Raw genomic sequence first — 17,812 nt, forward strand, 5'->3', positions numbered from 1 at the left:
AATAATGAACCATTTACAAATCATTTTTCAAATCAGGTTCCTTCTGAACCTAACCCTATAGTCCCTGGGTTTGTGGCTATCATAACTTGTCAAAGTTGGTATGTACGCATAACCCTAATAGTTAATGCTTTGTTCAAATTCTCGGCCATTGCCCTAGTTGATTCTGATGCAAATGCCAATTGTATCAATGAAGGTGCCATTCCAACCCAGTTCTATGAACGAACTACCCAACGCCTTAACACGACTAATGGATCTGGGTTGAATGTCCAATACAAACTTTCAAATACCCATGTCTGTCACCAAGGCTTCTGTCTTCCTCAAACCTTCATCCTAGCAAAAGACCTTGACCAAACCATAATCCTTGGTCAACCCTTTTTAGAGAAAATCAAACATTTCAAAATAACCCAAGATGGGATTTCTACAAAATTTCAAGGACAAAAAATTATCTTCCCATTCCTGCAAGCCCAAAATTCTGATAACCAAAGCGTTAACAAAATTAAATAATTAAACTTCCTCAAAACAGAGCTTCTCCACGAAAGAATCTCTGAACATCTTAAAAATCCTAAAACCATTCATCAAATTAATCAAATTAAGTCCAAATTTGAGTCAAATCTCTGTTCTGATGTCCTAGATGCTTTTTGGCATCGAAAGCAGCATATGGTTTCCCTACCCTATGCTTCTGGGTTCTCAGACCTTCAAATACCGACTAAAGCACGACCAACCCAAATGAATCAAACTCTCCTTGAAACCTGCAAGGAAGAAATTAATGATCTCCTGGCTAAAAACCTCATTCGGCCCAGTACCTCTCCTTGGAGTTGTACAACCTTCTACGTCAATAAGGCTGCCAAAATTGAAAGAAGTACTCCCAGGTTAGTCGTTAATTACAAACCCTTAAATGACGCCCTTCAATGGGTCAGATACCCAATTCCAAATCAAAAGGACCTATTACAAAGAATCTATCAGGCAAAAATCTTTTCAAAATTCGATATGAAGTCTGGTTTCTGGCAAATCCAGATTCACAAAAAAGATCGTTACAAAACTGCTTTCACAACTCCCTTTGGCCTATATGAATGGAACGTTATGCCATTCGGCCTAAAAAATGCTCCCAATGAATTTCAGAAAATCATGAATGACATCTTTAATGATCATGGGCAATTCACCATTGTCTACATTGACGATGTCCTGGTCTTCTCAAATTCTGTTGAACAACACTTCAAATACCTAAGAACATTTTATCAAATTATTAAAACAAATGGGCTCATGTTATCCAAAAGAAAAATGGAATTTTTTCTCACCAAAGTTAGATTTCTTGGTCACCTGATCGAAAAGGGTACTCTTACCCCCATTGATCGAGCTATTACCTTTGGAGATAAATTCCCCGATCAAATTGATAAAACCCAATTACAAAGATTTTTAGGAAGTCTAAATTAAGTTCGTGATTTTCTCCCTCAAATTAGTAAGATTGCCGAACCTTTATACCTTCGGCTTAAAAAGAAACCAACTCCCTGGTCCTTAGCCCAAACTATGGCTGTCCAGAATATCAAAAAATTAGTCAAAGAAATCCCCTGTTTATTCATCTCCAACCCTAAGGCTTTTAAGATTATTGAAACCGACTCCTTAGATATTGGGTACGGAGGGATTCTTAAACGACTTCCCGATAGTAACAAAGAACAATTAGTCCAATTTACTTCTGGTATCTGGAATTCTGCCCAAAAGAATTACAGTACCATCAAAAAAGAAATTTTATCAATTGTTCTCCGCATACAAAAATTTCAAAATGCATTATTAAATAAACCATTTTTAGTTCGTGTTGATTGTAGCGCTGCAAAATGTGTTTTACAAAATGATGTTTCAAATCTAGCATCAAAACAGATCTTTGCCCGATGGCAAGCTTTATTATCAATATTTGAATTTCAAATAGAATGTATTAAAGGAGAATCAAATTCTGTCCCTGACTTTCTTACCCGTGAATTCCTACAGGGCCAGACTTCACAAATTAACCTTATCAGGATGGCTCCCCCTAAGGAGTCCACCTCCTCAAATTCCATTGTCAAAACAAACTCCAGCTATGGTGCCTCTACTGCCCCTTCAAACCAAATAGTTACTAGAAGCCAGTCTCAATTGGCCTCATCAAATAAACCCTACTCCCACGCTGTGGTTTTATCTGCGGCTGCCGGTCCTCTTTAAACCACAAACAAGGCAAGCTCCAACCTACAAACTACTCAAGCCAAACCCCTCCAAATAGCCTAAGGTTCTAAACTCAAAATCCAATACCATGAAAAATCATGCAAAGAAGATATCTTCACTATTGAAGAACCCTTATTCAAATTTTCCGACTCTCCCATCATGTTGGCACAACAAATATTTTACAAAGGTTGGCACCACCACTCCTCCTCGGTTGCCAAAAACCAAGAATTTTACGAGTATATCCTCGTAGAAACTGACTCTGTCAGATTCAAACTTAACTATGACAGAAATGATCAAACGTTGGTTACACATACAACTGTAACCATCTGTAAAATCCTTACCCTTCAAGATTGGGGTAGTCACCCCCTTAACATAAGGAGTTTCTCAAATACCTTTAGTCCTCAAACCTATACATATTTTGATTACCAGGACTCCTGGTTTAAAGCCTTCTGTTTTCAAAATAGGATTAACCGTCACTCTTGGTTTTTCTGTTTTGAATATAGATTTAACAATCAAACACCCCTCTGGTTTCCAAAATGGTGGGATCGATACGGTCCTATGGTTAAAATTCTCCCACCACAAATACAAGAATCATTCCAAACCTTTTACCAAAATTCAACCCCACAGCCTCACCAACCAGACCTCCTCTGGTTCTTTCTCCACTGCCGCCTGGCATAGATACTTTTTTGGGAATACCAAATTTATGATTTCCAGACACCTGACTGGATTACTCCAATCCTTTGCTGGACCTTCAATGTCAAATGGTGGGACAACTGTGACGTCTCCAAATGTGAAAAGGCGTCACTCATCAAAAGCCTCACAGGTCTCAAACCAGTTCCAACAATCCACAGCCCTTGAAAGTCAAGCATCAAAAGTGAGAAGGAAGCCCTTCTTGCCCGTTTAGCTGAGCTCGATTCTGACTCAGAAAATGACGAAGGCTCTAGTGATGGTGCCTACAGTCTCAACTCCATCAAAGGATCTATACCAGTCCATGAACAATGCTATGGTCAAGATCCATATGAGGATGATCCTGACTTTGAACCTGCCAGCTCCAAGGCATCATCCTCCAGCAAATTCAAAGAAGTTACCTCCCGAAGATCTCGGCGAACCACAAAATCAAAATCCTCTTCGACCAAACCATGATTTGGTCCTCAACGTCTGCTAGGACGGATAAAAACTAGCCGACCGGTGTAGTCGTAAAATACACCTAGTCAGATAACCTTGGACGACCTTAATAGGAAAGGAGGTACTGTCACTGTCCCAGGTTAAAGGACAGTCCGGCCAATATCCGGCCCAAAACAAATAGGATACAAACCTCTTGATCAAACCAATACGGAGAACAGTGTCTATGACACGTGGAATGCCGTGGTAAGATCATTGAAGATTCCAAATCATTTATCGATAGCAACTTCCAACAAAGATTTCAAATCATTTGTCTACAGCAACTCCGACTTTTGGCGCCAGCAGTTCTCCTAACTGTCGGTGGCAACTGTTCACCTCAAAATACAAATTCAAGTGCATAGTTCCAAATAGTGATAAATGAAATGTCAAATAGTACCTAATTTGGTACAATACCAAATGAAATCCAAATGTTATCCAAACCCACATGTAATTCAAATGCGCCTCCTTACATTATAAAAGGAGCACATCCTCACTTCCCAAAGGGGGGAAAAACTTGTAACTTAGAAAGAGAAGCTCCGAAGCAAGCTTTGTCTTCCCAAGTTCTTCGAAGATCTCCAAGTGCTCCGTCAGATTTCAACAACAGGCTCCGATCATCTCAAGTCTGATCGTCCTCCAAAGGTTAGCCACCTACAGCTCAAAGACTCCTCAGACCAAAACACCCTTCTTCTTCTCAAACCCTCCAACCCAAGCCTACCCAAAGATTCAAGAACTCTGGATCAAAATCTCCAAATATTGTAAACTTTTATTATATTTCAAATTATTTTGATTGCATTATTACCTTTCTGCATCTACATATAGCAGCTTCTTGTTCTATCTTCACAGAGAAGCCTACAGTAGTGCCTCTCGACTGTGAAAAATAGATCTGGTTAAGCAGCTTTTATTTTCATATTTTTTACAATTCCATATCTTTTGTTTTAAGTTTATAGTCTTGTGCTTTGGTTGTTTCTTTTTAGCACGATTTAGTTCTAAGTAAGGTATCGCACCTATCTTAGTGTTAGTCTCCTTGCTTGATCGGAGTAAGGTATTGCACTTATCTCGTCCTTCTTACCGTACAGAACCAGGAGATCACTATTTCCCTAGATTTCGGTCAGATCGATCCTGTTATAAGGACTTCGCAAGAATCAGAGCTACAAGGAGTATAAGAGGGGCTGCAAGGAGCAAAAGAACGGGGGTGCCTATATGCTGTAGTTTGGATGGACTCTCGAGAGGTGGTAGACTGGCTAATGCAAAGAAATGCATGAGGATGATGGCCTTGGCAGATATTTAGCTTATTGTGTGATATGTATGAACTCAAGAAGTGTTTTATTTCTGTTTGAATTGTCAAGAGGTCCAGGAAAGAGGTCACTTTTGCCCATTAATGGCCAGTGAAGGTGATGGATGATAAGCTTTCGGCTTCTATAAAAAATTGGTGTTGAGACTACTTTATGATAGTCTTGGACTGACCCGGTGCTGTGTAAGCAGTATCACAGTGACCCAGTGACTAGTCGGGTTAAAGATCTGGACACCCTGGTATCAAAAAAAAAAATTTGTGAATGAATTTGACTATCTAATTTGATAATTGTCCGGCCCAATCAGACTATCACTATCCTATCCGTCCTATGGTTAGAATTGCTACATCACCATTCTTATGGAAAAAAACTAGGTAGGTTGGTAGTGTAGAGGAAAAAAAGGGGGGGGGGTTGCTGTTTCAGATTTGACAGACAAGCCTTAATCACCAATCACCAATCACCAATCACCATAGATCATCCTACTTATCTTCCATTGGACCAGATCACTCCCTGAAGGTTTGAGTGATTTTGTAGATATGTAATCTCACCCTGATTCATCTTAACCCATTAATAGTTATCTGAAAGACTGAAAGAAACACTCAACAAGCTTCTACAAATGAGTTCACTTCATACCCCTAGGAAGAAAGTTAGAAGATGAAGCAATGTGGGAGGAAAACCACCCTCTTGATCTAGGGGCCTAAAGAACTCAATCTCAAACTCTCCCAACTGATTATGGAAACCAGTTGGTGGTTAAATTTGTTTTCCGACTGAAACAGACACTGCTCACTTAAGCTCGAGCCCTTAAAATGAACTATTCACTTAGCTAAGGGTGTCAAAATGGAACAAATACTTGAACCGGAATCGATTATTTATGATATTTGAATCGGACCATGGAGAAATGACTCGATTCTGATTCATTTCATAAGTTCTCTTTCTGGTCTGGTTTAGATTTGCACTGAAAAACCGACAGTTCTTAGAACTAGACTAAATAAACTCAAAAACTCAAATTTATGTACTGCCTTATATTCTATCAAAGGCTAATTCTGTGCTTCTAAGGGATTGTATTTCTAAGGTTGCATTTAATGACGTTAGAATATATTGTAAGAGAATCAAAAATATATATCGAGACAACAAGCTTTAGTTATTCTAAACTTATTAGTTCATGCTTCCAAATTATGTGTAAAAGGAATCGAATTAAAGGGTACAAAGGAGAAATTGAATGTGATCCAATAATACAAACCGTATGTAAACCGATAAAATATAAATCTCATGTGAGCTGGAAAATGAAAACGGATGGAAACCGATAAAATTGGATCAAATAAATGTAAAATAATTCTAATTTAGGCTGATTCCTACTCGGTTCAATTTTGATTTGCACCTTGTCAAAATGTAAACCAAATAAAAAACCAGACTGATTGACACTCTTGGCTACGATTTCTGGATCAAGTAGTCATTCTATTGGTTTATGATCATTCACTACAAGAAAACACATTTATGGCGATGGTATAAAAATGCTACCGTCGCCAAATATAATATATGGCGACGGTAAAATAGATACCGTTGCCTAATACATTTATGGAGACAGTAAAATAATACTTGTTGCGAAAAATGAATTTCAACGACGAAATTAAAAATACCGTAGCCTAATCATTTTATCACGACGGGTTAAATTTAAACGTTACAAAAAATTATTTAAGGCAACGGAATTTTTTAATACCGTAGTGAAATAACATCTTAGACATCGGTAAATTTTTTACCGTCGCCTAATATCCTATGCTAAATCAATACCGATGTAATTTATAACGACGGTAGAAATGATGTTGTCACAAAATATTATTTTGGATGACATTTATAATTTTCCTATTGCCAAAAAGATTTGGACTATCTAATTTTATATGTGACGACAGTAAAAACACTGCTGTAGCAAAAAATCATATACAATGATCAATTATGTGATTTTGATTCATTGATTTTAGGCAACTATAATTTTATTCTCGTCGCCAATTAAAGATATAGCAATGGTAAAAAATATTACCGTCGTCAATAAAGTTTTACAATGAATTTAAAAAAATAATAATAAAAAAAAAACTTAAACTAAATAATTTTAGACGCGGGAGAGGTTTCTTAATTTACTTATGCTTTTGGTTTTCCGCACTTTTCTTTCCCGCACAAAGTTGCTTTTGCAGTATTTCTCTGTCTCAAAACCTCCTGATTCTAATTTAATTTAAATGAATAAACTTTTGTTCCATATTTTACCAGAATTCAAAGTCTCTCTCTCTCACGTCTCTCCTCTACCCTACCCCCTCTCTCACGTCCTCCTCTACACTAACCCCTCTCTCTCTCTCTCATCTCAGCTCTCCTCTTCCCTAGCACGCGCTCTCTCTCTTTTCCTCACAACTCACTTTTTCCCTAACCCCTCTCCCTCTCAGATTGCTCCTCTATCAGCGGTGATGTTACAGTTGTTGTAGGCGAGAAAGCAATCTACGATTGGTGAAAGGAAAAAAGAATGGCGAGAGAGAAAATTCAGATCAAGAAGATCGATAACACGACGGTGAGACAAGTGACCTTCTCTAAGAGAAGAAGAAGGCTTTTTAAGAAGGCTGAGGAGCTGTCCATTCTCGGTGATGCTGAGGTCGCTCTTATCATTTTTTCCTCCACAGGAAAGCTCTTCGAATACGCCAACTCAAGGTCTCTCTCTCTCTCTCTCTCTCTCTCTCTCTCTCTCTCTAAGATGAATATATGTGTTGTGTTTCATTGTTTGCCGCCATTGAAGGTTAGGTAAAGCTTCTGAGTTTACAAGAAGCCCGAGTTTCTCTATTAAGGTTGCATCGGACTTTTAGGAGTGTTGAGACTTTGAAGCAAGTCTCTCTAGCCAATAGACTTGGGCTAGGTAGTCACAGTACCTTAAAAAAGGGTGAGTTATTCGGAGACATTATTGTAAAGACCTAAAGGTTGTAGCTTTCTTCCTCTACATAGCTGTTCTGAGTGATGATCTGGTGAGTCAGAAGCATCTAAGAGCTGGATTTTTTTTTCATACTTTTTCTCAGCTTCTAATCTGTACTATATTTCTATGAAAAAAAAAAAAATAGAGAAAGCAATCTACGAGTGAAGGTACACTTTCTGTCCTTTCCCTTGTTTTATACCTCAAATTTGTAAAATTTGATTGCTCTGTTTGCTGTTATTGTGCTCCCTGATTCTGCCCAATGAGGAAGATACTAATTGAAAAATTCAAATGACCCTACACCCTAACCAATGAATGCCAATAGATGATCCAACTCTCCCACCAAAATCTCTATACCTCGGCTCCCCACATCGTTGGCAAGAATCCTGTCACTGGTAGGACCTGGAGTTCCAATCTTCTGGCCTGCTCGTCTTCAAAGTGTCCAACAACATTCAATAAGCAATTTAAACAGGCCAATAAGGGAAAAGAAAAGACAGCCTAACCATTACTAAGATTTTCTTCTATAGTGGTCTCTACTCTCTAACACACTAGTAGCCCATATCACAAACATCTACTTCCATGTAAAGCAAAAGAGACACAAATTGCTCCTCTTGGGGCTACAGTAACACTTCTTCCTTTTAATATTGCTGATAGTTAGACCAATAAGTAGTACCACACCCAATTGAAAGTCAAATCTACACTATAGCCAGATTATGAAAAGTTTCTCAAATAGGAAAAGCCATGACAAAGTAACATCAGTATTACTTAGCTTGGAGTTCAGCTATGGGAGTGATATTTAGTCTTTATAACCCATAAATTACATTCAATTTTGTCTGAACTTGAATGCAACTAAATGGGTTGCCGCGAATAGGAATTGCAAGAATGGGAACCAAGTGGGACTAAATGAGAAAAAGTAAAATATTGAAGAGGAGTGGTTATGGGCTCATTTTGATGGACTTGAGGAATAGAACGAGAGGAGGAAGCGAGCTCTAGCTAGGGATGGCAGAAGAAGAAATAGATTCCGGAGAAACTGCTCATGTCTCCCATATAAAGTGAGAGACAAGAAAGATTGTAACCCTCTCCACCAGAACATATATATATATATATATATATATATCCCTATTATTCAATATCTACATGAAAAACCCTATTGAACCTTAGGGAACTGACTATGGAATTCTGGGGCCTACATCAGAATGATGTGACGAATCAAATCCTATCAATGTGGGCACAGGTGCTCTCATATTGACCAATGATTGGATAAGGAAGAATCCAATCACCATATTTCATCAGATAAGATGAATATTCCACATATTAAAAAAAAAATCCCTCAGACATACAATTAGGACCCACCCCACACCGTATTCTCATCACTAAAACAGAGAAATAGAACAACATGGCAACATGGGGAGAAAATTAACAACTCAATTCAGAGAGATCAGAAAGGCCTAATCATGTATGGATGCACCTGCTGTTAAATATTTCTCTATTTTTTTTCCAGATCAATCTCCTTTTTTTTTTGGAGCCTACATTTTATCTTTTTCCTCCATGTTCAATACAGTTGTTTAATGAATTTAGACCACTTTAGTGGTATTTGGGGTGTTACTAGGTTATGACTTGTGATAATTTTTGTTCCATGCTTTTTACTCCAATAGCATCTTTAAGTCAACAGGTACTTTCTTTCCTTATTTTTGGTTCAATAGAATTTGGCTCTGCATCCTAGATTATTCCATAATAAGTTGAAAATAGATATATCATTTGTGTTAGTAATTCATTGCAATTTTGAGACTTTTTCTTTTATGTTGACTTATTTGTTTTTAGGATGTACATATCTTTATATCATCTTGCATTCAATGATCCCCCTCTCCACCTCCCTATGTGTGTGGATAAACAAATGATTTTGTTAGAAGGGGACAATCATATAGGAATAAGACCATCAAAGGAAAAAAAAAAGAAAAAAGGGAGGGGGAGGGGGAGGGGCAGAAACCAAAAAAACAAATCGAAAAACAGATTGCACTTATTTTCCACTCCTTTACATTTATAAATTATTTACCTTTCACTATTAACAAATTCATCTTATTCCACTTCAACTCTACAAAGATTCGTACATAGTGGTATTCAATTTAGGGGAATGACAATTGGCTTAGCTCTGATGGAAGAATTGGGGACTTGACCATTTACCATAAAATAGAGTTTTGTAATGCTTTTGAATTGCTGGCCGTAAAAGTACATAAGTATAAGAGCATTTGGTGACAGACAATAAATACATTTAATGTTGATTGAGTAGGCATTCTTGATACTAGTTTAAGAGCCAATAATTTTGTTCTAATGTTTTTTATTTATTTATTTATTTATTTATTGAAAGATGTCCTTTTTATTTTCTTAGCATTCAAACACAACATAAGTTAATTTTCCTATATTGTAGGATATTGTTAAATCTGATGCGGCAAGGCAAGGCAAGGCAAGGCAAGGCAAGGTAGTGAAATATCCTTTGGAGGAGTATGCAAGACAAATCCAATTGATGAAGAATGCAAAGTCTGAAGTTTGATATATAGATTGCAGAAATTTTTTGAAAGTGGAATGAAGACAATGACTTCTTATTTATGATTGTAAGACTTTTTGAAAGTGGGATGAAAGCAATGAATTCTTAGTTATGGTTGTAAGACTTTTTTAAAGTTAAATGAAAACAATGTCTTCTTATTTATGATTATAAGACTTTTTGAAAGTGGGATGAAAGCAATGAATTCTTAGTTATGGTTGTAAGACTTTTTGAAAGTTAAATGAAGACAATAACTTCTTATTTATGATTGTAAGACTTTTTGAAAGTGGGATGAAAGCAATGAATTCTTAGTTATGGTCGTAAGACTTTTTAAAAGTTAAATGAAAGGAATATATTCTTATATGGATGTTTGAATTGATCTTCTTTTCTGAATTGGACAATGTATATTACTGAAAAAAATTTACAGGTAATATGTAAAATTTACTTATATAAAGATATATTTTTTTCTTATTTTATATTTGACGATGGGTTTTATTATACCGTTGTTCTAAAAAGATTATTATTAGGCTTAGGCGACGTGTAGTAGCCGTTGGCATATACATTTTTGGCGATGGATTTTTTTATATTGTTGTTATAAACAAATTGCATCTATTATTTATATAGTTATAGGCGACGGCAGTTGTTGTCGCTAAAAATATATTTGGCGACGGAAAATATAAAACCGTCGCTAATATTATTTTTCCCAACACCCCATGATTTTCCATCGCCTATTTTTAGCTGCGGCAGTATAGGCGACGGAATTGGCGACAAAAAATTAACTGTCGCCTCTATATTTAGCGACGGTTTTTTATTTTTTGCGACACTTTTTTTCCGTCGTAAAAAATGTGTTTTCTTGTAGTGATTTTTTATTATTTTATTTCTTGAATGCTTGAAAAATAAAGTTTTAGTATCCTGTGGTCCAAATTTTATGATCTAAAATGCGTTGGAAATCTATTTCAAAGTATTTTTCAATGCTAAAAAATTAAAAACTAATTTAGCCAAAAATATGATGTCAAATCTTTTTGAAAGTAGGGCCTATGCCAGAAATAGAATCATACGTGCTTAAAATAATATCCAAATCAACCATTTTTGAATCTCAAATAATTGGATTTTAATGATGAAGCACACCTGATCAGACTGTTTGTTAGAACTTAGGTAAGGCCTCTTAGACTGAAAACAAACATTACTCCTTATCCCAAGAGGCCCATTCATCATTGTTGTCAACATCCCCATGTGTTACAAAATGTGGTGTGGTGTATGTACAATGTTACGTTCAAGGTTTAGAGTATCGATTCATATCGTATTATATTGGTGACTATAGATACAATATGTATGTATAGCATAGGTACCTTTAAAAGGGTAAGTAACATGATAGGTTTAAAGTATTGATCTTTATCATTTGTGTCGGTCTAATTGTATCGATATTGATTGATATTGATACGATAATCAATATCGATGCATTAAACTTTGGTTACGTTATGGATAAACATGGATGCTTTAATTCCATATTGCATATTAAACAAATCTGTAACAATTGCTTTTTTTTTTTCCAAAGGCACTCATTTTTTTCAAAATTAATCATCATCGTTTAGTTTGTTACAATATGGTTGAGAATGATAATGTTTTTCGAGAAGTGGTAGAATAACTATTTGTGCAACAAGAATTTATAATGGCATCTTGATTGTAGTAAACCATAACCAAGTCTAAAGAACAAAGTTCAATAGATTTTTTTTCTCCTTCTTAATTCAAATAAAACTGTCCTTAAAAGGTTCAACCTAAGGGTGTTGATCAGTTCTATTCTGGTGTATACGGTTTGACTCAGTTTGGTGCAAAAATTTTTAAGTAAAACCAAAACCAAACCATTTAGTAAATGGTTTAATGGATTAATACTGAAAATATTTATAAACGGTTTCGGTTTAAATACTTCAGCATATCTTGGATTAGAGTAAGTATTTCGGACATACTTGTTGGAATCAATTATTGGAGTGCACCTTAATCGATTTGGGAGTTGTTTTATCTTGGAGGTGAGGACATATGATCAACCCGGTCGTATATATATACGGGGCATTCAAATATCTTAAAGAGAGTATATATACTATACGACTCAACTCTACTTAATTTAAAAGATTTCTGCTACTATTTCAGAGGATCATGATCAAGTAAGTGAACCTTCTATTTGAATTATATTTTCATTTATATAATTATTTTGTCAACGTCTTATACCTATTTCCCCAACTCTATTACTTATAAATCGCTTAAGTATTTGCAGCTTCTAGCAGGAATAAAAGAAGGCTTTGTGTTCTCGAGGGAAAATTCTTGTCTTCTTTCGCTTTATCTTTGATCATTAACGATATGGGTTGAGGAGAAAAGGGCTGGCAACGATAGCTCTGTCGCTCGAAGGAGGACCGAAGTCTCGGCTGATATTTGGGGTGTGTAGCAGCCTAGCTGGGCAGAGGCAAAAGAAAGAAAATGTGGCAGACTTGACACGAGAGAGATCGGCCGTTCTCAGTTATGGGATGGCTTTTAAAACTTTTTTTTTTTCCATTTTTTGTGATTATGCTACCAAGAGTAGAGAGGTAGTGTTTTTCCTCTGGGATTTACAACTTTGACCAGTGGCGATGGGGTTGGATACGGTGGTGGAGAAGAGAAAGAAGTGAAGGGTGCAGCCCGGTTGAGGGAGAGAAAAATGAGATTATTTTCTTCCCATCTGATGGTCGATAAGCTATTGGTATGAGAGATTGCATTGTCTTATAGGCTGAGAGAGCCCTCTCCCATATATACTTTAGGAAAACTTCTTAGCAGTAGAAGATCCACTGGCCATGTCTACATATCTTGGATTAGAGTAAGAAGAGGTAAAAAGGAAAAAGTTTGGGTGTTGGGGGTACTAGAAGATCGCCTAAACTAGCTCATTCTAAAGAAAGAAATAATAGATGATAAACTAATAATGCTTATTGTGCGTCTTCTCATATTGCAATAGATTAAGTAGGAATACAACAACTAAAGACTGTCCATGACTCTTAACAACTGACCTTGAAGTGCTACACAATTCCTAACTTCTATTATCCTTCTATTAAACAATTATCACATACTCAATATTTAATGAAACCAGCCATTACAACACGTAACTTCCCCAACAATAGCTAAACCCACTACAAGTCATAACTTCCCAAGCTTTATTTACCTAATATACCCATTTATGTAACCATGCAACCGTCCCATGCCCACTGTGATGCATACGTAACTTCTGAGTCCGTAACAAAAACCATATGGAATTTGTTTTATTCCGAGATTTCCTTGCCACAATGAATTTTTGCAGAAGAGTTCAAATGAGGGTTCATAGAACGTCCTAGTTTTTGAGAGACGTATTGCATAGTTGGACGAGACCTTGGATCAGTGTGCAAGCATTCAATTACAAGCATAATTGAGAAAAGCAGCTCTTGTTCCACAGATTGTGATGGTGGCGGGAGACGTTGGTCCAACACATCCTTTAGTACTTTATCTTTTTCATTATGCAATGATAATGAAGAGATGAATTCACCAGGATGCCTTCCCATAATTGTCTCTAGTGCCAGTACCCCAAAGCTATAAACATCACTTTTTTCTGTCACAACCATTGTATAAGCAAGCTCTGAAAGGGGGGAAGGGGGAGGAAAAAAAACGCATTCAGTTTCTACTTTAAATCTTATGAGAATATCCAGATTCAAAGATTATCAATTTGAGAAATATACAATATATGACAACAACAGAGATATTAAATTATTTATTTCTTTTTATTTTTTGATTTGTACTGTTACAAGGCTTTTCCTTTTGATATCTTTCTTCAAAACTACAGATTTTATTTCTAAATGGAACAGATCTTCTTGTTCCTTGGTGGACTCTTCTACCAACCCACTGAGTTATTGGAAGATAAATGAGGCTAGAATGGGAGTTTAAAAATTTAGCTAGCTAGTGTGACTCTGCCTGAACAAGTCATAAGAAAATGGCCTTTGAGCTTGGACCACCCAATGATCACTGTCGAACTAAATTTCTGATGGGCATACTTTTAGGAAAGTTGATACTTGGATTGAGATTGAATTTTAGATGTGCCTAAGCTTGAACTTGAATTGGTAACTTTAACAAAAGCCTAATTTTGTTTAGATTAATCCACCAACTACACTCTTAAGGATTATTCTCAGCAAGGATGTTTAAGAGGGAGTACACTAAAATGCTTACCCATTAAAGGGGAAAAAGAGAAGATAATAATAAGCAATATCTAGTATCTTTAAATCTAATTTCACAAGTACATAGACCATATAAAAGCACATAATAATAATTAAAAAAAAAAGAAAAAAAAGGTAATTAGAATGGGGAAATTATCATAGGTGATAGATTATGATTTTGGGAATAGACTCTTGTGGGTACTTAACTCTTAATCCTTGATCTAGGATGGCTTATGCTTCATACCTAAGATGTATATTGATCTCAAGTCTTTCAATCGTATGGTTAGTACTTGGATTCTTTTGCATAAAAATGATTGAATGGTTCAATATCATTATCAACATTCTTATAATTATAATCATGGAAGTGAAAGGATGAATAAATTAGAACTTACCTGGAGCAATATATCCATACGTGCCTGCAAGCATAGTGCGGTTGGATGAATCAGGATTTAGAAATTTAGCAGTTCCAAAGTCGGAGACATGAGGCTCAAGATCTGCATCCAACAAAACATTATTGCTTGATATGTCTCGATGAATTAATGGTGGCGTGTTGTCATGATGCATGTAAGACAAAGCTTGTGCAACCCCTTTGATGACATTTAGACGTTTCCTCCAATCCAGTTCCACAGCTTCTGCTTCATTTCCAAGAACATAATTTAAGCTTCCCCTTTCTATGTATTCATAAACTAGAAATTTGCAGCTTGAATGGGAGCAAAACCCATAAAGTTTCACAATGTTCCGATGCCGAATTCTTGTCAATGCGTCTATCTCATTTCTGAAGCTCTTCTCTTTGGCTTTCTCTTCAGCTTCTCGGCGATGAAGCTTTTTCACAGCTACTACTTTACCAGTAGGTAACTTTGCCATGTAAACACTCCCATAACCTCCTGTGCCAATGCAATATTTGATGTCAAATTCTTCTGTAGCTTCCATGATGTCACTATACGCAATCACCCCATCGTAGTTCCATATGGAAAATAAATCTCCATTTTTCTCTTGTCTTGTTTCCGTTCGGAAATTTCTCAACTTTTTCCTCAAGAGGAAATGGACAGAAAAAATTACAAGTGCAACAAATATGGTGATAGAAAGAGAGAGAATAATTGAGATCTTGATTTTAAAGCTTTTCTCTCTGCTTTTAGATGGGGGCTCACAATGAACACTACAAGAAGCATTGCTAACCAGAACAGGAAACTCTAAATTATTGTAAGACAAGTCCAAAGCCATGTAAGAAACATTAACTTTCCCCAACTTTGCCGGTATTGAACCTTGTAGCTTGTTGTGGCTGAGATTAAGTAACACCAGCTGATCTAAATCTGCAATTTCTCTAGGGATTGAACCAGTTAACATATTCTTACTCATATCCAATGCATTGAGATTCTGAAGATTTCCCAATGCTGCAGGTATTGAACCATTTAGCATGTTGTTGCTTAGGTCTAGCTGGTTCAGTTTGTCTATATTCCCCATTTCATCTGGTACAGAACCTGAAAGATTGTTATGGCTTAGGTCCAGCTTACTTACATTTCTCAAATTCCCCATCTGTATTGGTATTGAACCTGAAAGCCTGTTACTTCCTAGCTCCAACCTATTAAGATTTCTCAAATTCCCAATCTGTGTAGGTATTGAACCTGAAATCATGTTACTTAATAGGTCCAGCTGGTTGAGATTTTCGAGGTTTCCTACCTCTTGAGGTATTGAGCCATTGATACTATTGATAGAGAAGCAGAGAATGTTGAGGTTGCTCAACTTACCTATGGAAGGAGGGATTTTCCCTTGGAGAGAATTGTTGTGAAAATTAATGGTAGAGAGGTTAGTCCAGTTGGTGAATAGATATTCATCAATTTCACCACTTAGTTCATTTTTGGAAACATCCAACATAAACAATCTGGTAAGATTAGCTAGTGAAGAAGGCAAATTTCCCGAAAGACTGTTCGAAGACAGATCAAGATGGGTGAGTTTGGAAAGCATACCAATGGTGTCTGGGATGGTTCCTGACAATTCATTTGTACCGAGATCGAGATAGACTAGATCTTGGAAAGAAGAGAAATTCAATTTGTGGAGCTCAGCATGTATGGAGTAAGAAGGTAGCTTTATCTCTGTTACTCTTCCAGCTGCATTGCAAGTCATGCCCTCCCACTTACATGGACTTGTATCAGTTGCATTCCAGGAACTGGGAAAGTTCGTGCCACTGGCTTTCCAATTGAGCAGAGCCTTGGCTGCATATGATGATGATTCAGATGCCACTCCTATAGTTGCAGGGATGAAAGAAACCCATACAACAACTACTTCCAAAACAAATGCAAAGAAGGAAGCCATGGAACAATTTGATTTTGTTTTTGGCTTAGTTACAGGATTTCCCTGCTGCAAATGATATCTAGCTTCTTATCTGAGCTTTCCTTAAATAGTAGTTGAAAGGGACCCACCTAGGAACCAAATCTTGTGGTTGAAATATCAAAATTGATCTCTAAGTCATATCAATTTGTTCTCTTTTCACACCCTGTACTATGAAAGTAAAGCTTTCTACAAAACTCAATTTCAGACGGAACCTATATGGTTGTTAGCCATTGTAATTGTTTTTAGCACGTGTTAAAAGCTATCTCAGAAATAGACTTTAAATTTCGAAGTGAATGATTTTTTTGTCAAATTCTTGTATCAAACCTATCAGGTTCTTAATTATGTTTGTACTGAGTTTTCTTTCACCCACTTTAATGGTTGGATGGGACTTTTGGAATAATAGAAAAGATATTTCAGACCTTTGTGGTGAAGAGATTCGTCATTGGAGAGTTTTTTTGTCCAGGAACATGGCTTCTGCATCAACGTGGTTCTTTCCCACTTAAGGTTGATTTACAACTATGAGAAATATGACCTTCAAATAGCAAAGAGCTAACCTTCTTAACATATTTCTATGGTTTTGTCAATTAATGCGAATTGCATTCCTTGGTTTGCATTATAAGTGTGGACATTCCTTCAACCGTTCTTTATCGCACTGTTATAGAAAGGTCAATACTATTGCTGAACTAGGTATCCATCTTCTTGAATATGGCCTGAGGTCTCTTCTAATGGCAATGCCAAAGGTACACGTGGGGGCTCTCTTTCTGTGGTTTTGATCTGGTTTGCCCAGACTAGTTTTTTTGTATTTCTTTTTTATTCCTCCCTAACATCTTTTAGCGGGAAAAAAAATATGTATGGCTTGGAGCTTCTTCCAACAACTTTGGATCTTTCCTCCCACGCCATTGGTAAAATTTACTTATCAAAATTTTGGACTTGGTCAATTAAATCTGCTCGAGTCATGATAGTCAAGGCTTTGCGTGTGCCTAAGACTTGGGAGTATTTCCTAGAGTCACTCGGTTCAACTAAACCTTTTCCATACAAATGAGGTTAGATCCATTTGTTCGCCTTTCAACCCTTTTCTTTGTCCCCATGTAAGTCAAGGTAAGGCCATTATTTTAATTCCCTACTCCCTCTCTCCTTCCTTTTTTCTTTGAGAAAAATTGACATTAGC

At 36.6% G+C, this 17,812-nt stretch overlaps 1 protein-coding gene across 1 annotated transcript; it reads right to left on the bottom strand.

Annotated features, from left to right (window-relative positions):
• Window positions 1-13,046: 13,046 nt before the first annotated feature.
• On the bottom strand, window positions 13,047-16,626 carry LOC122064784 (MDIS1-interacting receptor like kinase 2-like). Its single transcript, XM_042628535.1, has 2 exons — window positions 14,709-16,626; window positions 13,047-13,745 (listed from the first exon to the last, which is right to left on the bottom strand). Exons 1-2 carry the CDS (start codon window positions 16,624-16,626, stop codon window positions 13,396-13,398), a joined length of 2,268 nt encoding a protein of 755 aa, XP_042484469.1. The 3' UTR covers window positions 13,047-13,395.
• Between the last annotated feature and the right edge of the window lie 1,186 nt (window positions 16,627-17,812).

Source organism: Macadamia integrifolia, unplaced genomic scaffold (genome assembly GCF_013358625.1).
Source record: "Macadamia integrifolia cultivar HAES 741 unplaced genomic scaffold, SCU_Mint_v3 scaffold1761, whole genome shotgun sequence".
NCBI lineage: Eukaryota > Viridiplantae > Streptophyta > Magnoliopsida > Proteales > Proteaceae > Macadamia > Macadamia integrifolia.

Coding starts and splice junctions, on each gene's coding strand:
- LOC122064784 (XM_042628535.1), bottom strand. CDS start 16,626: ATGGCTTCCTTCTTTGCATTTGTTTTGGAAGTAGTTGTTGTATGGGTT. Junction 13,746..14,708: donor GTATGGATATATTGCTCCAG/GTAAGTTCTAAT, acceptor CCCCCCTTTCAG/AGCTTGCTTATACAATGGTT.